Source organism: Chaetodon auriga, chromosome 8 (assembly GCF_051107435.1).
Source record: "Chaetodon auriga isolate fChaAug3 chromosome 8, fChaAug3.hap1, whole genome shotgun sequence".
Lineage (NCBI taxonomy): Eukaryota > Metazoa > Chordata > Actinopteri > Chaetodontiformes > Chaetodontidae > Chaetodon > Chaetodon auriga.
The window spans coordinates 23,074,261-23,098,145 of NC_135081.1; the positions used below are offsets into that span (position 1 = coordinate 23,074,261).

A 23,885-nucleotide genomic window follows, 5' to 3' on the forward strand; every position below is an offset into this window, starting at 1 on the left:
TATATATGTTATACTGTAATACTATCTATGCATCTACATGCAGTCCTAACTAGCTTTGGCCTGACTGAAGCTCCAATAGCTCTTGTGATTAATAGAAATTAATCGAAGATGTACAGAACTGTTTACAACCAGCCAAGTAAAATATGTGGAAATAAACAATGTGTGTTACACTCCAGAGAGGGAATAAGATAATAATAATAGGAAATCTAAGAAGATGAGAACAGGAGAAAAAGCTTTCTTTTTATATAATTAAGATGTAATTGTGTCGCTGTGCACTCAGGTAGTTGCTGCCAGACATTCAGCCCACTTTAATTGCCATCTACAGGTGAAAACAGCTTCTCCTTTCTACACACTCGACTGAATCCAAGCATCTAATGGCCTCTCCAATGTTTTTGTACTCTGACTTTTTAAGTTTGAGTGAGCATTTAAGCTGTTTCTGTGTCTGCTAATTGGGATGTTTGAGGCGATGGCAAATTGGTAGATCAGTGGTGTAAGACGTCTTTCTGAGAAGGAGGAACAAAGAGAGGGAAAAAAAGAGAGAAGGAGAGTGACAAACAGAGCCACGGTGAGGAGGTTCGCAGCCGCCAAGCAGGTAGCTGCCCTCACAGTGCGACACAGCTGTCACCTCGAACTGGCTGCACGCAGGAGCTGCCAACCACCACCGCTCCTGCTTTTTCTCTCACGCACATGCTCCTACAAAGACAGGTGAGCTCTTCTCACATGCCACTGCTGTGTGAAATAAGCTGTAGCAGTGCCAGGCGCTGCTGAAGAAAAAGAAGAGGATAGAAAAAAAATGTTCAGCCTCCTACGTGGACGTTACTGTGGCAGGAGTGACAGCATACCTTCCCAGGAGACACCTCGGCTCTGCGATTGTCACCGCCATGGACACAGCAAGTCCCTGCAGCCCTGTGAAATTAATACAAGCTGACCAGCAGCCTGCACTCTCGGCCTCGATCGGGACAGCAAGCTTATTCAGGGTGACAGAACCTGTGACTTGTCCCAACACAGCTTCAGCGTCCTGACTGCACTGGGACGTTAACAAATGCCACTCTGCATGAAGCGCTCACTTGATTACTGCTGACTGTGGCTTGGATAAGTGAAATAACCACACCAAGGTGACTTTCACAAAGCACTGACTTGTCCAGATAAGTCACTTAGTGTCTTTTCAAAGAATATTAGCACATCCATCCATGAATGAATGCATTTATTACTGACACTTAAAAGCATAGCCTAGTGCAGCTTTAGCAACACATGTTTAGGGCTTTTCCATTAGCACTTTTGGCCACACCACACCACATTCATTTGCGTTTCCATTACCAGTTTAAAAGCAACTAGTTGCACCCAAGATGGACCATTGCCGGAATCTGGTCAAAGCGCTCCCGACCACTTCCAAGTGGTCAGATGAGGTCAAACAAACCAGTCAAATATCAAATGGCAGCCTCCTCCTCCTCTTCCAGATCCTTTTGTAATTGTAAAACCCATGATGATAAGTCACTGGCTACCACCAATCCTCGCACAGTTTAAATGAAAATCGGCACCACACTGGACTGATGCGCCCAGTCAGACCGAGTCGAGCCAGCAAATGTGTGTGGAAAAGGGCTAATTCACCCTCTTCTGTGCAGGATTTGCTCTGTTGTTACAGAAAGGCAAATAATTGGTAATGTGGTGCTGCGTTAAGCCGATTGCTTTCTACGCATCAATAAATAACATTTAAACATCTGACTGCCAACCTGGGGCCAACCACTGATTCACATAACAGCACTGGCACTCAGATGTGACAATTCCAGCCAAAGCATGCACAAGAACACGCACACATACACATTTTATGAGGACTAAAGTCAAACCCTTTTTGCAGTTCAGTGTTGTTCTGCTGGCTCATCGACTGAGGACCTCCTGATGCGATCAACAGCTGTCTCTCAGCTGAGTGGCGAGCTGATGGCCGAATGGTGTTGTTCTGCCTGAAGTGTTGCCCGTCAGGGATGCCCCCCCCCATCCACCACAGTCCTTTTTTATGTGCACATTTCTACACTGAGCCGAGTAACTGTAATGTTCCTCACAGACGGTGGGCTGCCTATGAACGGTAGCATGCTGGTGGGTGGTGTTAGCCAGTTAGCTTGAACTGCATGGTCTCTCTGTGCCAGTCCCTGACTTGAGTTCGCACAGTGTAGATTTTGAACTTTTTTTTTTCCCACTCCGCTCACCTTCAGACAGAAAAGGCATAGTTGTATATTTTATCTGACCAGCTGACAAGCATGTTCTGTTCCAGAGAGGATATTGATTTAGTGCATCACTCTCAAATCTGGCTTTCTAGACAATCTAGCAGCCTTGCATTTGTTGTGTCGAGCCGCCCATCCATCTTCTCTCTATGTCCTTTTCTCCTCATCTTCTTTCTTTTAAAACGTGAGGCCTGCAGCATAAAACTGTGTAGAATCGCATCTGAAACTGTGTGGAATCATAATTAGATGCATTAGTATTATACTGTCAGAACTCAGCTCATTCTTTGCATTAGGTTTGCCAAGCTGTTTGTAGGCATGCTTCAGTTTTATAAATGTCAATGATGGTGAAACTGTGCCCAAGACTCATTTCCACACCCCCAGTTAGCCATAAATGGATGCAGACACAACCCTGATTAAGTGTTTGCATTAGAGCTTGAACGATACATCAGCCTATCTCATCTTACTGCAGACATGCTAAACTAGGTTTGAGGTGATTTACTAAGTGTCCACCAGAGAGCACTGACAGGTTTATTTTCACTGAAAAAACATTTTTAATTGACATATCTAGACCTGTCACTGAACGGGGGATTGTGCTACATCGTCAAGGTTCTCCAACAATATCAGAGCAGCTGTCATTACACATGGCTGTGGCTATTTACAGCGTCCGTGTCATTAATTAATCGCATGTGCCTGAAAACTGACATTAGCAGTGATATCATTATTATTAAACATCAGAAACATGATCAGTGATTTAGTTTACTGAACTGATATAAAAATAGACTTGAGGAAAACAACATTAACACTGCAAACTAAAATCCATGAAATCAGCAATCGACACAAGTAGTCGTTTTCTTATTTTTTGTCCATTTCTCAACTTACCTTTCATCTCCTTTCATGCAAACATTTCTCTTTACATTTTCCCTTTTCCCTCCTCCTTTGCCTTTGCTCCTGCACTTCCTCTCTACCATGGCGCGTGGTGGGCAGTAACTTTTAATTAGCATCAAAAGAGCCGAGTCCCATGCAATATCTATGAGCTGTGACATTTGTGACAAGACGGGGATCCCTCAGATGACCCCGGGGCGCCGTACATCGAGGGGTCTGAGGAATATCAGACACCATTACTCACCATCTTCCATCTTGTAAGGATATTCAGCCCAACGTCTTCAGCCCAAAGATATTCCAGTTCTTGTGATAGGTCAAAACTCCAAGCGCCCTTCTTATGAAGAAGAGTGTCAGAATGATTCATGGTTATTTATGTTGTCGGTCATGCCTGTAGCTGTCTTTTTCAGCTGGTGCGGTGCAATCTTCTTCTCTAGTTAGTGCTCTGACTTCAGCTTCAACAAGCGTGTCCATTTTTCTTGCTATGTCCAAAATGTGAATTCCCATGCAACACAAGTTACGTTGGTACAAAATCAACAACACCCTGAGGAAAAGCTGGACTCAACCTTATTGGCATGTTCCAGGAGAAATGGCTAAGGGCCAGTGACCGCAGTTTCACTGGTGCTAATCTCAGGTGGAAAAGCTACAAGCCAGAGGCCCTCAAGCATGCCTCTGCTCTGGTGTTGCCTCAGTGGGCACACAGTCAATACTGTACCATTGTTACCAGGGCTGCCCGTGCTGCCCCTGCTATTTCCTGATATAGTCAAGCTTAATTTATTCAGACACTACATTTCCAGACTTCCCACTTTATAAATGAAAATACTGTAGAAAGTCTGCAGCGATGGGTAAAAAAAAATGGGAGTTTCCATGTGGATTAAAGGAAACTGGAATGTAGAATCGGCAGCAGCTTGGCATAGTAGTTTAATTATGAAATTTAAGCTGGTTTAACACTTTGCTGATATGAGTGGCCTCCTTTCTCTTTGGGCTCAGAATAGCTCCACTCTATTTATTTGTTTTTCTCACTCCCAGTGCCTGGATCCTGCACCTGGGTCTTTTGGCAGGAGTAAATCTGATCAGCTTTACTAACATTATTTTGCCTTCAAATTGATGAAGCATGTCCAACCCCAAGCAACAATCCTCTTTACTGTTGAGCTGTGTGTCTGAACTGGAGGCAGGAATTGTGATGTGCGCCAGTGTGGAGACAGAGGAGTGGCAGCAGGATGGATGCCACCCCCTGGTGAGAAAATGAGTGGAATCAAAGCATTTTCCACCCAGCTGACACCCAAGACAGATGGAGCTAGCGAACACTGCAGCGCAGTCTCAGCCAAAACCATGGCAACAGCGTGTACGCGGCAACAGGAAGCCTGCCAGGCCAATCAGAGAGAAGAACACATTGCCATCTAAGTAGGTCCCAGAGATAGACTGAGAGAGGATGATAGCCTAGCTGATGGAGGTTGGTGCTGAAAGAATCAAGAGGATCCATCATAACGCTGATGGAAGATGGAGAGGGATGTGACACCATATGCTTCATATCCGAAGGCGATGATTTGATATAGGCTACAGCAACTAGCATTTTAGATCACACACAAAGTGGCATGTCATCAGCAATCCCTCTGTTGCGCTGTTAAACAGAGGCTGACGAAGGCCCCAAGGCATGTCTATGGTTCATGTGTTTTTACACAGTTTACATGGAGTGTTGTGTGGAAGCGCTGCGTCTCTAGAATCTGAATTCACCTTTCTGTGTTTCTGTACTGTTGCCTGTAGGGAATTTGTCATTTCAGTCAGAGATCACTTGCACAACAGGCACAACAGCAACCTTACAGCCGCTAGAGGTTCGCTGTGTGGATCAAGGGCACTTGAGAGCGTTTGGTCTCAGAGCCTGTAGAAAGTCTGATCCCTCCACAGACCACCTTGTTGACCAAGCAGCTCACTGTTAAAAGGTGCCTTTACTCTGAAGGATTTTTATTAATTCACAGAAAGATTTACAGCATCAGATGATTGATGTAAAGGTTGCTCAGTGTAGAAAATGCACCTGAGCAGAAATATAATGTAATGTGGGAGTCCAAGGTAAATGTCATAAAACATTCTTGTTGTGTCAGTAGGGGGAAAAAATCAAGATCACACCAAATTTAGTGGATGTCAAAACTGCTTTTTTAATGGAATTTGTGTTCATTGGAAATGCCACAGTTTTCCTCGTTGGTTCGAGGTCTACCTGCCTGATATCGAAGCTGAACGCAACCCCTACATGACCCCTTTCTACAGTTCTCAGATCAGTCCAGTCTGCCAATTTTCTGACAATCCTGCAAGAGTGCAAGCAGTGCTGAATTTCTGAGTGCCAAGAAACAACAGTCAAACAACCGTCTTTGCATTTCCAGGTGGGCTCAGCAGCTTTTTAACACCCTTGTTTTGACTCCCACTCTCTCGTAGTTAGCAGTGTGAGACAGATAAAACATGCATTGACAAAGGTACAGTATAATTGTATATATTACCATCTCAAATAGCTTTCTTCACTGAGGTAACGCCTTTACTTCTTCGCCATATGCCCATTTTTAATCAAGAAGAATCCAGTTTGACCTTGTATCAAAGATTTTCCTTTCTTTTAAAATAAAAGCTTGCTGATGAAATGTCTATCATTATAACAAGTGAGCTGCTGCCGTCGCTCTCATCCCTTTTGAAGAACTTGTGAAATTGAGTTTTTGGAGTGTCTTACTCGTTTCAATTTTCTAGGAAAAGCAGTGAAATTTTGTGGGTCTGAATGGCAGTTATCTACGCTACGCAGCCTGTGCACTGTGTTAAGCTGAATTGCCTTTTCTTCACAGACTCTATGGCGGCTTGGTGATTATGTAGGCTTTTCTTCTACTTCTTCTTCTTCTTTTTTTTTTTTTTAAGGAAGATAGATCACACAGAGCTTTGTCACTCAAGGCGGCAACTTTCCTGCATATGCTGCTCGGGCTCAGATGCGTGACAGCCGGTCACTAGCTTCCCAAGCGCTAACACTGCCAGACCTCTCACCACCTTCGTATTCATTTGACAACACGATAACCTTTGCACAAATGAAGGATTCGTGCCGTAAACATTCATCTCTGAAGCATGTTACATGGCGTCTTAATTTACAGTGGTGACGTGCACATAAAGAGGACATAAACACATTCTCAGCCAGAGGTCTCTCTCTCTTGCTTCCTCACACACTCACAGTGGCTCTGCCTCATGCATGGCATCACAGCGGCCATATCCTCCACTGAGGCGAGTCTTTGATGAGGCGGGCGATCGTCTTTGAAGCCCAGCTCAGCCATCAGGAGCTTTTAAAGAAGCCCCACTTCTCTCCCCCACTATCTCGCTCTTCCCTCTCTTTCACTCCACAAACAACTCGCTCATATCGCCAACTGAACCGCAGATACACGCTAGGCCACACAGATAACCCAAATCTGATCTTTCTCATCTTGCCTTGCCTCCTCTCATCCCATCAAAGATTCAGACACAAACCACCCCCATCCTCTCTCTCTCGTCTCTCCCACTGAGGCTGTGACTGCTTTATCTTCCACACTTTATCCTCACCCCCTCATTGCATTGTGTTCCTCCAATCTCATTACCACTCTCATGCAATCCACTGGCTCCTGTCTTGCAGATTATGTTGATCGCTTTTGGAGAACGAACAACAGGTATTTGCGGTATGTTTCTTGTCCAGCATTCAGAAATATCCTGGAGGAGGAGGCTTCCTTTTCTGTGCACTTTTGTTTGCACCTTGGCACCATTTGTACTAAGGAATGCCAGTGATTGGTTGTCATCTCTGATTCTTCCTCTGCTTCCAGCAGTCTTACATCTTCATTTTTAGCCTCGTTGCTAGCATGTTGGCCTGTTGGTTGGCCCACCACTTTGTTTCGGACTGAAATATCTCAGTTTTGGTTGGATTGCCATGAGATTTTGTGTCTTGTTTGGGCATTCATGGTCCCCAGAGGATGATTCCTGATGACTCTGGTGATCCTCTGACTTTACCTTTACCAACAGTTGGTACCAACTTTGGTTTATGACCTGCAAACCAGCGTTCCCATCGTCCTCAGATGTGTTCTCTCTTCTGTGCCAATTAGGATGGTGAAATATTATCATCATTATACCTGATGAAGCATGTTGGCATCATCATGAGCATGTTAGCATTTAGCTAACAGCACTGTACAGCCTCACAGAGCCGCCAGCATTGCTGTATACCTTTGTCTTGTCTTATTATTTATTTATGCCTTCATTGGATGATCATGGTAGAGAGTCAGACAAGTGCAGGGAGAGTTATGACATGTGACAGGGATCCCAGGCTGGAATCAAACATTAACCATGAGGCTACCAGAGTGCCCCTACATCTTTTTTTCCCGATGAATTTCCCTGTAGCCGCCCCATCACATCCAGGAGCTGACTTTTAATGTACTTGCTGACTCCAATGTCCAAAACAGCCTCTAACTTTTTTCCATTTTGGACATTCCTATGATTGTTTCTCTTGAGCCACCTTCAGGCCAAAATGTCAGTTTTAAACAGAAGATATCTCCGTCTAATGGGCGCATGGCCTGTCCTCTAGCACCTCCCTAAGGACAAACTTGTTCTGTAATGCCATACTAGTACAGGACCTCTGTATTGTGGAGTACAATAAACAGTGCAGCCTCTGGGTGAGTCTGGTAGTGCTTTAAAGTTTAAGGTTTTGTTGCTGATTGCGAGTTGCTGACAGGATGTAAAGTGTGAAAACTTTAATCCATCACCCACACAGTCTTGCAGTGTCTCAGCCATTTGCATGTAACTGACAGAAAGCCTCAGACAGTTTTTCTCTCCCCGGCTTTAACAAGATCTCTCAGATTTCTCGGGGAGTATTGTCTGCCGGTGCCCACACAGGAAGGTACCTGTTAGCTCTTCTGTCTGGCTGCTTCGTCCAGGAGGTGCCTGTTGTCCTCCCACACCAGGATTCTGTCAGGGCCCTAATGAGAAGTGGACCTGACATCCTCTCCAACCACTGCTCCTCTCTGCATCCCATCAGCACCCACCTCTTCCTCCTCTTCTTCCGCAGTAATGATGCCAGAGAGGTTGTGGCACCAGGAAAATTGTAGGTTGAATTATTGATGGGTCACTGGGTCTGTCTGGTCTGTTGCTACGGGGAGGGCTTATCTTGTATGACATCCATCAGTGCGTAAACAGGTATGAGAGTGTAGCTGTGTGGCAGGAAATCTCTTTTATTTTTCCTGTGTGGAGCATTGAGAGTGTGTGGCACTGGGGTAGCCGATGAGGTCCAGTGTGCCAACATTATTATCTCTCAAGGCGTGAAGACAATGGCTCGCTGTGATTTGCTGCGACAGCTCGCTCAGAGATAGCTCCACAAATCACACGTCATTTCCAGGAGTCTCCCTGTGTTTTTCCAAACAGTGGATAACGGCTGGGATTAACTCATCCCTCTGGATTTCCCCCTCTTTAATTTCATGCAGGCAGGGTATTGCAATAACATTGCGCACAACAATCAGCTTTAGATGAAAAGCAGTGCCATCTGACTTCCCGAAGAAAAACTGAAGCATACAGTGCCACTCGGTGGCTACCCTGTAATGTGGAAAGATTATTTAGAAGCTGAAACATCCCAATAATGACCAGTTATGTTTACAACAACCAGTCAACAACATCTCTTCAAGGATCCATGATCCTCTGTAGCAGGAAATGTGCTTTATCTGTTTTCCTGGCAGTCACAGCACACACACACACACACACACACACACACACACACACACACACACACACAGATATAATGATGTGCTTTCATGCCCATTGTAATTAGGCTCTGTGTAACGTCAGAAGCGTCATATATGCACAGTAGTTGCATCATTGAATTGAGAGAAATAACAACAACTGTGACTGCTGTATTATACAGTGGCAGCAGTCAGCAAACTAAAATGATTCGCATGAGCCCAGTTTAGTGGGTCAAAGGGAGGTGTGGAAGTAGGTGAGCAGCTCATGTACTTGAGAGAGGAACATTTAAGCTGGTGAACATTGCTTAACAATATAGCCGTAATGTGGGCTAATTTAGAGCTGCTCTTTTCCAGCGGGGGCTTGATTGAGCAGCCGCCACTTGTTTGTTTTCCAATTTGGGCTTTGGTGGGTGCTTCCATTTTACCGCTGCGTTTGTTTTCTGAGAAGTCCTCATGTCTAATTTATTGGATCTGCTTTAGCGTGTTCGCCTACTCACTCTCAGGCGATGCTACTGTACGCCGTATAAATTATGCAGAGTACTTTTCGTTGCTGACATCAGGGCTGAGCGGCTGAAGTGGGACCGTGTGCTGCGAGCTGACGGCGCTCAAGACATCTCCCGGTTTTTGCCGACCGAGAGGCTGCAACGTGTTGCGGGCACAAAACTACAGATTTATGGAATAGAATCGAACAGAAAAGAATGGAAATTTGCAAAAAAAAATCACTGCCGTGGATGGAGTAAAATGTAGGTTTTTAAAATTAGCAATCATCAGACTGACTGAGCCCTCAGTACAAAAGACACCACAGGCTTTTTTGCTAACCTTGAATATTTAATATGAATTTTACAAACCGCTAATGCTGCTCAATACAGCCACCATATGCAGCTGAATGTTCAAAGCAGGGTAGAGCCCGCTCAAAGGCAGCAGCATTGATCTTGCTGAGATTCAGACTTGTTGAACCGCCGTCGAGCGTGGGGGCTGCGACCTGCGGACTCTTCTGCCTCGCAGTCAGCTGGCACCAGCAGCTTGTGAATTGAAGAGCAAAATCAATGTGCAAGAAAAGGTCTCCTCCTGTCAGTCTCGTCAGATCCAGCTGAAAGGGAAATATTGGGGCAGACGATTGAAGCCGAGACTTGTAATATTCCTTTCAATCAGCGATGACTACACCCGCCGTCTGAGGCACCTGTTTCTGTTTCTTTGTGAATAATCCCCAGTGTTCCACCACCAGACCCTTGAAGATACGCAGAAAAGGATCCTTAATAATGATCAATGCCACTGGGAGAGAAACAACAACCAGGTGCAGCCGCTGCTTCGAAAGAATCGACTTTTTGTTCCAGTTACCTTGCGCTGAGCATCTCGCTGTGTTAAGGCCTCAGCAGAATTAAACCTCAGATATCTTCCAGCCAGCAGCAGCCGTTGAACCATGTTTCGATATGTACGTGTGCGTGAGCGTGGACACACATTTTTAAACCACTCAAATAATGTGTTTTAGAAATAACAATGCATAAAAAAACTCTTACTTTCTTCCACCCACACACAGCAGACTGCAGACATCCCCCCACAGCTGTACATGTTAACTTATGATGAAACATAAAGCTTTATTTCTGTTTGGGAGTTTGCAAAAACAGCCTTCTTCAGTATGGAGTCAAGTCTGCGATGAAAGTCGAGTCAATGTTGAATTTTTTTCCCCTCAATTGAGCAGCAGTTATTCATCATATCAACATCACTGGAGGTGTAGAATCAAGCGACGAATCTGATGAGTTCCACTCAACTTGGCAAAGTCAAAGCAGAAGCTCAGAGAAGAATAAAGTGCGACAGCAGGATCACATTCAGACTTCCGTTCACACTGTGTTCTTATTATAAGGCACCTCTTTGATGGGCTTGTGAAAGACGTGTTGGAGCTTTATTTGCTGTTTTGTATCTAAGGTTTATGAGGAAGACGGGCAGTGAGAAAAGACGAGGGAAATGAAACGTCACTTTTTATAACCCAAGACAGATTTTACTTGTTGATTAGCATTTGCTTTATCTATATTACCAGATATCTGCATGTGAAGGCAGAGCGGACAAGAGTTTTGAGTTCCAGCTGCTCACTTTTGAGGTTAATGTGCTTTTCTTTGGGCTTGGGGACATTTGCTTGGACAAAACATGACATTTGAAGACGTCACCTTTAGGAAGACGAGACTGACATTTATTTTTCACTTTTTTCTGACATTTTTTGCAACAAGCGATAAGTCCAATTAATAATTGGCAGATTAATCAGAAGTGAAAACTGAGTCCAACAATTAAACATCGCAGCGTACAAACGACTGCAGATGTGAACCTTATCGATGTCAAGCAAAACCACCTGCAGCAATCTTCTCTGCCTTTTTCTCTGGCTCATCCACAGGTGATCGCTGCCGTCACAAGCTTTCTATGAGTGACATGCCTGCGGCAGCTCAGCATAATGTGTTTTCCCCTCTGTGGACAGACAGACCGCTGCCTTTTAGCTGCTTCACAGATTTGTTTTTGGTCAAGAGTAAAAGCTGCCCTCCGACATTTAGGACAAACAGAGAAGATGATGAGAAAATTACTGTGGACTTGCATGTTGGTGTGAGATAGTGATGGAGGCAGAAGGTTAGTTTGCAGATCTGTTTTGTTCATAAGCTGCCAAATAGGAATTATTTATCTTCGGTCTGAAGAAAGCCAGGCGACATGAGAAGACTCTCTAAATGTCACCTACTGAGATTTCAGAGTTTGCCGTTATTTTTGGAGCACCGGAACCTGATGTGACTTCAAATAAACTCGAGGAAGCAACTGGTTGGGTGGAAATAACTGTGCCGGACCTGTAAAAAGACATTATGCATGCACTCTGCTCTGGTCCTGGATCTGAAGACAGAGTCCAGAAACCAAACAGAAAGTGCTTTGAAGCTGAAATTTACCTTCAAACTGCAGATATGATTTCCATGACATCGCTGCTTACCATCCATTTCTCATCTTCAGATCAGGTTTTCTGCCTGCTTTGTCTCCTGCATCTCAGTAATGTGAATAAAGAGGAGGTGATGGCAGGTGTTAAGAGAGACGGGGCTTTGTTCTCACATTAAAAGCCCACATTTTTCTCAGAATCAGTGACGCTGAGTGAGGGATCTGTGCAGCCCGTGAAGCTCTCTGCTGGCTGCTAAAACACATCAGCAGCCAGTCACACCGTTAGTCATTTTATTGCCGTATTATACATTCACCGTGTCCATCACCTGTCTGATCAGACTCCAGAGCGTGTTTGAAATGTGAAGAAAGGGAAAAAAACACAGGTGAGACTAACTTAGAAGCCAAGAATTCTGCAAAGCGCTCAAATAAAACCTTTGTATGATGAAGACGCTGAGTCGTGATTCGTCTTAATTCTCTTATTGTTGAGGAACGCTAAGAGCAACACCCACCATGAATTCATCAGAATTAGCATGTGTTATGTTTGAACAAAGCCATCCTCTGACCACTGGGTGACATCTTCCTTCATTATCGTCAACCTGGTTAATTTATTTCATGTTGATCCCACAAACACCATCGTGCTGCCTTAAATTCTCAACAGAGCAGCAAACCTGCAGCTAGTTCCCAGTCAGTGCACTGTTCTCTGTCTCAGGCTGCTTGAGTACGAGCAGTGCTGACGGACTGGCTCAATGTGGTCAAACATCTTAATGCAACAACAGTGCCTTGTTGCCTGTGATCAACAATGTTTTTTGTTAAATATCCGTCATTGTCAGCAATACAATCATTGATATTTATACAGCCCAGGATGTCTGTAATTGTATGGTACACATTTTCCCAAAATGCATTTATGACATTCCCAAAAAATACATGTGATTTGCCTCTTTGTTCGCACTCGTCCTCCAACATGCTGCCCTCTCTTTATTTGAGGTGTAAATGCCTCATTGTTGTAGCTTCCTCTTGGATGCGTGCTGCTTGTGGTCTGTTCCATGGCGGCATAACTTTTTTTTTTTTTGTTTTTACCGAGTCCGGACCTCACCTGCACCCTGCTATTGGCTGGAGGCTGCACACCCACTGACCAAAGGTTGCAGTCTAGAAACACTTCAAACACAACAAAATATGAAGAAGGTGCAGGCGGAGGGCAGATAAATACACCTCACACCCTTCAGGGGAAGTGATTGAGAGATTAATTTTGTATGAGTCTGTACATTGTCTTTGAGGAAAATCCTGTGTAGTTTACCCTGAAAGTAACCCCCATCTGCTTGTGTTTGTGCTTTTCATGTATTTTTTATTTATACCTTTGCAGAGACAAACAATGGTGTTTGTTGGGTTTGATGAATCCAAGCTGTGAAGTCATTTCACTACATTTCAGCTCCAGTCGAGGTTTTTCATAAAAGTTTGAGGCCCCGTCATGGTGACACTTTGCCACAGGTATTCATAGCATGACTGGAGACACCGTGATGCTAAAAAGCAGCAGTTTTGTTTTGCCTTGGTTCAGCCTTTTTCAAGTGTTCAGAGATGGATTAACGCATTCTGGTTTTTGGTCTTTTCATTGATTTGTTGACAAAAAAAAGAATCTGACCATTTAATGGAGGGCGACGTGCTCTTCTGTCTTCCTCGTCTTTTCCAACAGTATTCCCCCACAGTGGGGTGAATGCAGAGCTGAGACTGTTAGCACATACAGTAGCTGGTTTGGGAGAGTGCAGGCCCATTTTCCTGCATCCCTTGTTCCCCGAGGCGAGGACGGAGAGGTTTTACTGGTAAACAGAAGTGGCAGACCTCGAAATGTTGCTCCGAGTGTCTCTCCGCTGAGCTCTGACGATGTTTTCTGTGGGAGAGATGACTGCATGCCTGATGCATGTCTTGAGTGGTTAAGAGCTGATAGAAAAGCCATTTGTGTCCGGCTTCCTATCAGCCGTCCTACAGGGAACGGCAGCTGGAGAGGTAAGAAAACGACTTGTCGGCTGTCGCATCGGATCAGTGTCGGTCTTTGCCGAGTTCCCCCATTCTGCCGTCTTATCAGAACCGCAAAGAAGTTGGGAACCGAATTGGGAACGTAACCGCTCTTGGAATTTGTTGACAGCGTTGCAGTATTGGACAGGGCAAACGTAATTACAGTAACGCTTCAGTAATGAAGCTCACATGCTTGAGGAGGTTCAGTGTGGCACAGGAGAGCAGCAGTGTGTCAGTGAAGACAGATTTATGAACACGCTCTTTAATTTAGCTTGTGTGCTGCGTACAGTAAATCACAGAGCAGGTGCCAGCCAAAGGGGTTTTACTATAATTAATCAAGTAATTTATAAACAAGCAAACAAGAATAAATGACTGCAATATAAGCTGGCCCTGCTTCGTGTGTGTGTGTGTGTGTGTGTGTGTGTGTGTGTGTGTGTGTGTGTGTGTTTAGGTGTTACATATTCCACAAAGAATGCAGTTGTGGTTGGTGTGTGCACGCATGTGTTTTCTGTGTGGAAATGATGCAAGCGTAACACAAATGAGAGCAAGTGCATGTGTGTGTGAGAGAGTGTGTGTGTGTGTGAGAGAGAGTGTGTGTGTGTGTGCCTGTGGGCTTCTGGTTTGCCTGAGCAGCGGTGGTGGTAGAAAGGACCGATGAGGAGAGATGGGCCCGGGCAGAGGGTCATTAGAGAGCTCTCTTTGATAACATAGAGAGCTGGGGGACTGGAGAGGGAGTGTAGACACACACACACACACACACACACACTTTAGTTAGAGACTGTTCTGTATGGTTCTGCCAGAATTAACACGTGACTGTGTAACGCCCCTCTGGTCCCATCACACATACCTCCTCTGAACCTTCTTAAACCTGCCATTAAAACGCGTTTGGTGGTTTCAGTTGAGAGATTTCTGCATCTGCTGTTCTCCTCTCATTGGTTCAAAACAGACGGCGCTCAGTTGGAAAAAGGTGACGTCACATCTTTGTGCACCAATCAGGATTTTAGCATCAGTGTAGACAGAATGTGATGAGAGCTGGAGGGTGGTGCAGCTGCTAACTTGACTCTGTTCACTCAGTTCAGACACGTTCTGAGTTGTTACCAGGAAATAGAGTTTATACTTGGAAAATGGGGTCTGAACATTTTTTTCCTCACTCAAATAAAATAGTGCACAACAAATAAATGCGTTCATACACAGCCGCTGTTAATGGAATGTGATCAAAACACCCACTGCTGCTGAGGAAGCAGACTAGTCCCTGATAGATAATAACTGAAGACGTCTTCCCCAAACTTGGATTGTTTTTGAGCTTTAAGTGAACAGTAACTGAACTGTGGCGCTTCATCTGCGGGTCAGCATGTGCAGCACGAACATCTTCTGACAGTCTCATCCACGAGCCTGCATGAAACACTGGCCGCTTTGAAAGATGAAAACAAGCAGAGCAGGCTGTGGAAGTTTTCTGGAAATTGCAGTTGTCGATTGTTTGTTTGTTCGTTCTGTCGTCTGTGAATTCATTTATTCACCTTCCGCCAATTTGCAACCCTTGTTCTTTGCAGCGAGAGAGCCTGTGATGGTGTTCTTTTGTAAAGCTGCAAAGGCTCATGGGTAGGCTTTAGGACGACGTGAAAAGGGCACATTAAGCACAAAAGTGAGACGAGTCTGACGTATGCAACGTCTGTAAGATGTCTGCATGTAAGGCTGCGGCCTGCCTGTGCCGACAGTCCTAATACTCAAACCAGTGGTTCCTATCGGTCCGCCCGTTTTCTCTTCATCTTCCTCAGTATTTCTGCTGAGTCACTGCTCCGCACCGCTGCCACGCTCACAAACTCTCCCTCTGACTGTGCTTTGTCTTTGTCTAGACACAGTTTTCCCTCCGTACACCACGTCCGTCTCTTCTCAATCACTTCCTCCACTCCCCCGGCCTCCGAGGCTTTCTCTCTCTCTCTCTCTCTCTCTCTCGTATGAATCTCCCCTTTTCGCCTCGCCTCCGCTCTGCGACCTCAACCCTCCTCTCACGTCTCTCTCTTTGTCAGGATTTCAATATCATACTCCATTCTCTTCCATTTCTTTTTTTTTTTCCTTTTTTCAAACAATGTTCCCACTGGCTAATGGAGATTTGGTGACTGATAATCCAGCTCATATGATGATACCCCAGCCTTGGCTCAGAGAGTGTGGCCGGTGGAGACGGGGAGGAAGTGCACTTTCAAATGGACTGTTGTAGATTACATCGATGAGACTGCTTTTAATCCTGCTGGAGTTCTGTTTAGCGGGCCTTATGTTTCACATAATTAGCTTTAGAGGGAACGCTGAGAGGAAATGTGTGCAGGCCTGTGACTCCTCGTCTGTGACTGTGATTTTTTTAAGCTTGGATGAGACGACGGGCAGATTTTCCTTATGCAAAATATACATTTCTAATTATTCAAGCTTCACATGTGAACAAAAAGACAGATGAAACGTGCATTTGTCGCATACGTCTACTTACCAAGTCACCTTCTTCCTTTCTTTCCAGGTGTTCAAGAGTAAAGTCATGGAGCTGGGAGAGAAGCTGCTGCCCGCCTTCAACACGCCAACAGGAATCCCCCGAGGAGTCATCAACCTGGGGAGGTGAGTCTCAGCGCCAGCCTCCACCTCCAGCTCTCCATCCCTAATAAACGTCAAGTCGTCAAGGTTGATTCAAAAACACGAGCCAACGTTCAGATCTGCGTGAGTTTGCAGAAATGATTTGCTGAAGAAAAGAAAGTGGTCTGAACAAACGGGCCCCCGGCCTGTTTATTGACAAAGCAGCAGCTGCAGGCTGAGCTTTACGACGACGCTGACGTCCGGATAAGAATTAATCTGTGTTCACAAACACTGTGGAGGCACGTAGAAAAAATATTTGCATGTTTTTAAATGAGTTGTGTAAATTTTTAATCTGTTCCAAACCATTACCTTTCTAATCTAAAATCTTTATTGACACGATCTTGTTAATGCCGCGGTCACGCAACACAACTTAAGCCATTTTCATTTTCAGAGCGATTTCACCGTGAATTTCAAGTTGTTTCTGTATGTTTGGTTTTGGGTTTGACCTTTTTTAAACTGGAGTGGGGATAACAAATGTGCCTCTTGTTTTCTGATGTAGCGATTTTATGGTGAGACTGAAATAAGAGTTGGAAACGATTAGAGGAGGAAAAAAAAAAAAAACGTCTGACAAACTGATGAATGCTGATAACGGCACTGTGTCGGTGACTGTGACAGTCAAATTATCATCGCTAGCCTGCAGGCTGACTTTACCCCTGTTTTACCTTATCAACACACGGTACAATGCATGAACAACAGGGGAAAACATTTCATTATCACTCAGTTTCCCAAGAGACTGCATATGAAATATTAGCATTATTACTATTTAGTCAAATTTTAGCTGTCAGACTCTTTTTATGTCCATTCTGAAGATGTTGGTAAATCCTCCAGCGTACCCTCCTCTTCCTCTCATTTCCTAATCTTGTAAGAAACTTCCTGGCACCTCTGTCATCCACCTGCTACCAATTAACCCAGCAGCCAAGCTGGACAGCTGCTGGCAGATTTAATTACCTTATTCTACAGTTAATTCCTGCTACATCACCAATATGGCTCTGTGGTACAGATGGGCAAGAAGAGCCGGGCTACTGTGGTCGTGTGGTGCGTGCGTGTGGAGGCGCGCGTGCGTACACACACACAACCACACACAACCACACACACACACACACACACGTCACTTAAGGAGAGAACATATGCAGCATGTAACAGAATGTAAACAGGCAGCTCTCTGCTCTCAGGGGAGTTCAGCTGCACACGCTGACAGTGTGTGGGATGGATCTTCTTTTACATATGCTGTAACTGATGTGCTGCTGTGTGTGACTTGTATTACTGTGTTTGGTGTTAGGTTATTGTGTGCATGATGCGCAGAGGAACTTTAGCTCGAAGCTAACTCCATCATTTGAAAGTGAAATCAAAAGATTTATTGAGAAAATAATCAGCTGCTTCATTAAAAAATCTAAATATTTGTTAGTGGAAGTTCAAGTTTTTCCAGCTTCTTCATGAAGAAACCTCTACAGCGTGCAGGAGGAGGTACACAGTTCATACTAACATTTAGGTTTAATGTCATACACCGTCCCTGACAAATAAATCAGCTTGATGTTTCCTGTCGCTAACCTAAACGAAACACAGATGTAGATTTTTATCAACATCCATTGAGGAGTTGTGATTTTTAATTACACATATTGATTCATTGGTTTATTGAAGTGTGTGTGTTTGTAGCCAAAGACTGGAATAATTTGAGTTGCTCTGTTAAAATGCACATTTCCCAAACACGTTATGTGTGACATGTCATATTGATTTTTGCTCGCCACCCGATTATATTCCTGATAGCTGTGCAGGAGGCTGTTGTTTGAGAAAGGGGGTGAAAAGATTAATGTGTGAGTGCCGCTGTTGTTGCCTTCCCAGCAGCAGTGATGCAGACCCCTCCCAACCCACCCACCCCGAGAACACGCCACCAGCCGCCCTTCGCCTCCGCTTTGATTCTCAGATTGATTCTACCTAAAGGACGAATCACATGTGGCTCGAGCCAGAGCCTCTAATGATGTAGCCCCAAAACTTTTAATGGATGCATTCATCAGCTCGCTCTTTGATTCCTGCCACCTCCCTCCGTTCTCTCTCCTTCCCTCCTTACAAATTCAGGTCAATTCATTACCGGATGTCTGATCTTCTCTAGCGTCTATTAGAGGATCTGTAAAGTCAGTCGTGTGGTACATTCTGCCTGTGGTAATCATATGCGGGCATTAGCGCGCCGAATCTGAAACCTCACATTTACTGAGAATTCCATTTGCAGAGTGAAATTACCCACGCTGCCTCGAGGAAATAAAACTTCAGGCTGTGTTTCTGACTTCGATGCTCATAGTTTCGAGGTACGTCTTTAAAGCTGACGTTACACCTCGAAGACACACAGTCGGCGTGGTGAGTTTCAGGCTGAGGTTTATCGAGATTTACCAAAACATCAATCACATTAGGCGACGTAAACTCGATGGTCGATGGTGTAAATCTGATTTCACAGACCTCTGAGGAGTTTATTTTCACATCTAATTTTCCTGACGTGTTGTAATTCATGTTCATGGTATGTCAGCTCCTGCCAAGACAACTTAAGAAACATAATTTAACATATTTCAATTCATCAGATCAAAACATCTGCACCCAGAGACGAACACACAAGTAGCAAACGTGATGCTAACTGTAGAATTAACCCACAAACCTCAACAGTTTGTGTTCTTGGTAGTTTCTGTTTCTTGGTCAGTGTCACGAGATCAGCTCGTTGTTATCACCTTGACGTGAGACTGTTTCAACTTAATTCAGCTCATGCAGGACGATGATAAACAGTGCAGCGAACGACAATAGCCGAGCGTTCAAATAGTCAATATGCTTTGAATGGCATTCATTACACAGATCTCTGGAGACACACAGTGGATGATTATGGATTTCCGTCTGAAAAGGGAATAAAAAAGCAAAACCCATGTCTGCCTGTAGTGTTGCATTAAGCACCGTCTGGGTACAGAAGGCCAAGAGGTCCACAAGCCACTCGCTTACTTCTACAGCTTTGATCAGCTGTGGCTCTGAATGTGATGTTAAGACTAATAACTGTTGGCTGAAGTTTTTAACTGACGACAACTTCACATTGAAACAGGATGAATTTCAGAAGATTGAGCTCAACTCTGACAAAGAATATAGATGTACAGTATGGACAGTGTTCATATACCACTTAAAGTTTTTTTGATTTTTGGAAATGTCACAACACACCAGCTGTTACACAGCATTACACACAGCATGAGAAGTTCTATTGGTTATTTGTTTTCCACATTACTTAAATCTACAAGCAGGAAACGTACTGACATTTAAGAGTTTGAATGAGTGAACATCGTTGGCTATGAAGAACAAACCGTGTTGCTTTAATCAGACATTAACAGTCATGGCTGTGAAAGCAGGAACTACCTGCTGTTCATAAGATGGACAGTGGAACTAACTTATTGACCATCATTATGTCGCCTCTCTTTTCGCCAAACTTCAGAGGAAATTAATATGGTAACACTTAATATGAACATGTGCTTCATGTATTCAACTAGTTGTATGTATGTTTGTCACATTTTGGCTCATGTTGATGCCTTTTTCTCAGGGCTAAGGCTAGTTAATGGCCTAGTAGTTGTAGAATATGCTCATGTTGAACAAGGCATCAATATGCTACTAATATTCATGCTAATAAGATACTTGTTGATGGCTTATTTGTCGATTGTGATTTAAAGACATGAAAACAAACACTGGGTCAGTGACGCTGACACTGCGAGCCTTCCCAACATGTGTAGTTGCACTGTATGAACAGAGATTCCTGTAGCTGCCTGCGTGTATCAGCCATGAGACTTAGTCTGCTTGCTTGGATGTGGTCTCTGTTGCAGTGGCACCAGTTGGAGCTGGGGCTGGGCCTCAGCCGGGAGCAGCATCCTGGCTGAGTTTGGGACGCTTCACCTCGAATTTGTCCATCTGTCGGAGCTCTCCAGGAATCCCATCTACACAGAGAAGGTGCAATATATGTATACACATACGTACATCACATTTCTGAAAAGTGTGAGATTTTTTATGGCCGTCGACTTATGATAAAGTACCAGCTCTCTCAAAGGTGCTTTCCAGCCTTGAAGCGATGATGCTGCAGGAGCTGAATGTGTGAAACCTTTGCACTGCAGTATCCAGATGGTATTCTCCTGTGTCTCTGTAGGTGATGAACATCAGGAAACTACTGAACAAGATTGAAAAACCCCACGGCCTGTACCCCAACTTCCTCAGTCCAGTCAGCGGCAACTGGGTCCAACGTAAGTGCTGTGTCACTCTGGTTCAACCTGCGAGGTTATTGTGTGATTCCAGGCATATTTGGGTTGCAGAGAAACGAAGGACAAGGTCAGTGGCTCTCTTACAATGTAAGGTTTAAGGTTTAAATGTGACGTCAATGACACATCCATCTCCGAGCTGCCCTGGAAAGGTCATCCTTGTTATCTGCTAAATGTTACAATAACTGTTTTCCCAATGCGGGTCAAGACTTTGAGTCGATCAAATGTCATTCCCTCCCTATTTCTGACTCTTTTCTTTAGCCTTCACACCTCTGACAGACCTCCAGTCACCTCATGTGTCAGAGCTCTTTTAGCCGCTCGTCTGCGGCATCCACCCATCCGTCTACTTCCTTTCATTTTTAATATCAGGCTCAGAGCAGTGGCCATATGACTCCCTTTGCTCTGGGTTATTAAAATGATAATGAATTCAATTACGTCAGGAAATTGGATCTTTCCGATTTACCTGAAAGGAGGTGGAAAAAAAAAAGTGGGATGAGATGACACTGTGAAGGAAAGGGTGGTAATCTGGTTGATTACAGAGGCTAATTGTTGTGGGTGAGCATGAAGAGAAGCAAAATTGTGTATATTTACTCCCACAAAGGAAAAAGAAACCTTGGCTTCACAGCCCTCCCTCATCTGTCAGTGTCAAGGACAAACACACACAGCACTGCGATAACCTTGCGGGGGAGTCGGCAAAGGTGTGTGTGCATGCAATGAGCATGAGTGGATGGATTTAGACTCACGCACGCCTCCACTGCAATATCATATTCATCTTTATGAATCTGAATGTGGACTTAAGAGCGAGCGTGAGGAAAATCAACAGCCACTTGCTTCGATTTCCAAGTGTGTTACATAATTTAGATTTTTACTGTCAGATAAACTATTTTCTACCGCCAGTGAACCGAGAGCGTGTGGGTTCACAGCACATGGTCATACACACCAGGAATTACCCAGAAAAAGCCAAGAAAGGATGAGAACATGCAGACGCTACAGTGAGAATGGACTTGCATGTTTTACCAGAAGGCACAAAAGCTTTTGTAACACTGATCCAGCAAACCAGACGTGAGTTAGTCAGATACGGCGGCCTGTAAGACTTGATGTTCTGCAGTGAAATTTAAGACCTTTTTAATAGCACATGCGGAGAGTGAAATGAATACCTGTTGCGTGATTGTGATGGCCAAAGTGTGAAAGCAGGATGTAAAACCCGAAGAGACCTAAAGGCCAAAAGCTTTAAAGCTTTTTCTGTCTTTTTAAGACCTGCAGAGGCCCTGAACCAATCCTGCAGAGTGTTTCCATACAGCCCTGTTTTCCTCCTGTTCCTCCTCTTAGATCATGTTTCCATCGGTGGCCTCGGGGATAGTTTCTACGAGTACCTGATCAAATCATTTCTGATGTCGGACAAGTCGGACGAAGACGCAAAGAAGATGTACTACAGCGCGCTGGAGGTATGGAAGGTTCAATCCTGCATTTCACACAGAGCGGTGGGTCCACTCAGGCAGCGCTGTGAGATGAAATAATGATAATCATTGTGATTTTATACAAAATAAGAACAGGAAGCAGGTGCAATGCTGCAAGGTTTAGGGGATGGTTGAAGGTTGAGTGAAGGACAGAACACCTTAAACCCGCAGAGTTACAGTGATGCTTGTTCCACTCAGACGCAGGTGTCTGTTATGAAAATACCCCTCATGGCTTCGCACAGACATGACAGCACTTTATTGAAAGAGTCACAAAGCTCGAGTGATATTTAGCACTGAGTGTGCGAGAGGGAGCTTTGAATTAAAAAAAAAAAAAAGAAAGATTATACAGGGAAGAGACCTCTGTGCTCACACAGGCTGCATAAAATGGATTTTTAAAAAAAGTATTTAGCAGCAGAAGCCTTAATTAATGACCACTGTGAGCGTGACTGAAGAATGAGGGTCTGTCCCTCTTTCCCCCCAAATAAAATTCAGCAATTTCATCACGTGAAGTCATTAGAGAGCGAACTCTGCTGCCCGTTTTTATCACATCTAACAAGCACACGTGAAGGGATTGCTGGGTGTTTATTCGTCCGTGGAGTTTGCGAAAGTGAAATTAGTGTGTAATTAGAGTTTCCTTTCTTTTTTTTATTTTGCCCCAAACCAAGGGGGAAATATGACAAAAAGAGGCCTTTTTGTTAATCTGATGGCTTTGCATTGAGACTGCTGTCATGACTTTTAAGTCACAGTGACTGAGGCACTTGTTTGGACATTAGACATGGTGCGTGCCTGACTGTGGCTGCACTGTATAAAGAGAATGAAGGTGTCACAGTGCAAAGCATGTCTCTCCATGACAGGGCTTTTATGCATTAGATGTATAGCTGTTCCTCCCTTCTATTGAAATTCAGTAGGTCTTATTCAGAAGTGGAAGTAGGGCTACAATAGATGCTTTCATTTAAAGCGCCATACCATAATTACATACAGCAGTGCTTTCGTGACAGATCTTCACAGAGCAGTGGTCAAAGGGGACAGAAAGGAAAGACTCCTGGTTCTGCGTATTGTGATCAGAACATTGCTAAAATGGCATTTTGTATGTATATCTTGTAACTTAAATGCTGTCTGCAGAAACAAATCCGTGCATATGAACTCACTGCACAGCATCTACATGGGTGGAAACACATCCAAGGCCAACTGCTTTCCTCTTGCATGGAGCTAATGTCAGAGTAAAGCACCTTCCCTCTGGCTGCAATTTAAGTATCACAGACAATAACTTAAGGTTGCCATTGAGAGTTCCTCATTGGAGGGTCAAGCCAGAGGCATAACTACTAATTACAGACTCTCCTTCTCTCCTGTGACTTGGTATTTAAATGGCCAAGGACCCCCGCACTCACATTAAGCTGCATACTGTATGTTTATCCAGAGATCTAAGGTGAAGCCGCAGCACAACTCATTATCCTTGGCATTCAAATAAAAGCAGATTACTAATTAAAACAGTGTTGAATGAGACAACATTTTCCAATTATCCTATACCATGATTACTGCTAACAACAGCTCATTAACAGGAAAATCATCAGTGTCAGCCCTCAAGAAAAATGTTTTTTTTTTCTGAAAGCATGGTATTTAATAGCTTTCATATTACAGACATTGTTTTGCTCTCAGTTACAGCAGGTGGCACCTTTATCAAACCTTATGTAGCTGAAAGGTTTTGCATACAGTGTAAAAGGTAAGAGGAAACAAGTACACGCAGTCCTGGTTGTCTCCCTCACTCACTGTCATTTGGAAATCTAATATCCAGCTCCTGTATGGATAAATCTGAGAGAGGACGTCTTCATTACCTCATCTCTCCTTTCCAGG

The 23,885-nt window shown here is 44.2% G+C and overlaps 1 protein-coding gene across 2 annotated transcripts in view; it reads left to right on the forward strand.

The window, feature by feature from the left end:
- The window catches only part of LOC143324425 (mannosyl-oligosaccharide 1,2-alpha-mannosidase IA), a 175,350-nt gene that overhangs the window by 141,587 nt on the left and 9,878 nt on the right, over positions 1-23,885 (forward strand). Inside the window, exons 5-8 of one of the 2 annotated variants that reach the window (XM_076736888.1) lie at positions 16,209-16,303; positions 20,152-20,275; positions 20,469-20,562; positions 21,907-22,022. In XM_076736888.1, coding sequence (XP_076593003.1) covers positions 16,209-16,303; positions 20,152-20,275; positions 20,469-20,562; positions 21,907-22,022 — 429 coding nt within the window. Of the gene's footprint in view, positions 1-16,208; positions 16,304-20,147; positions 20,276-20,468; positions 20,563-21,906; positions 22,023-23,885 lie in introns of both variants that reach the window. The other variant, XM_076736887.1, reaches the window with a different exon arrangement.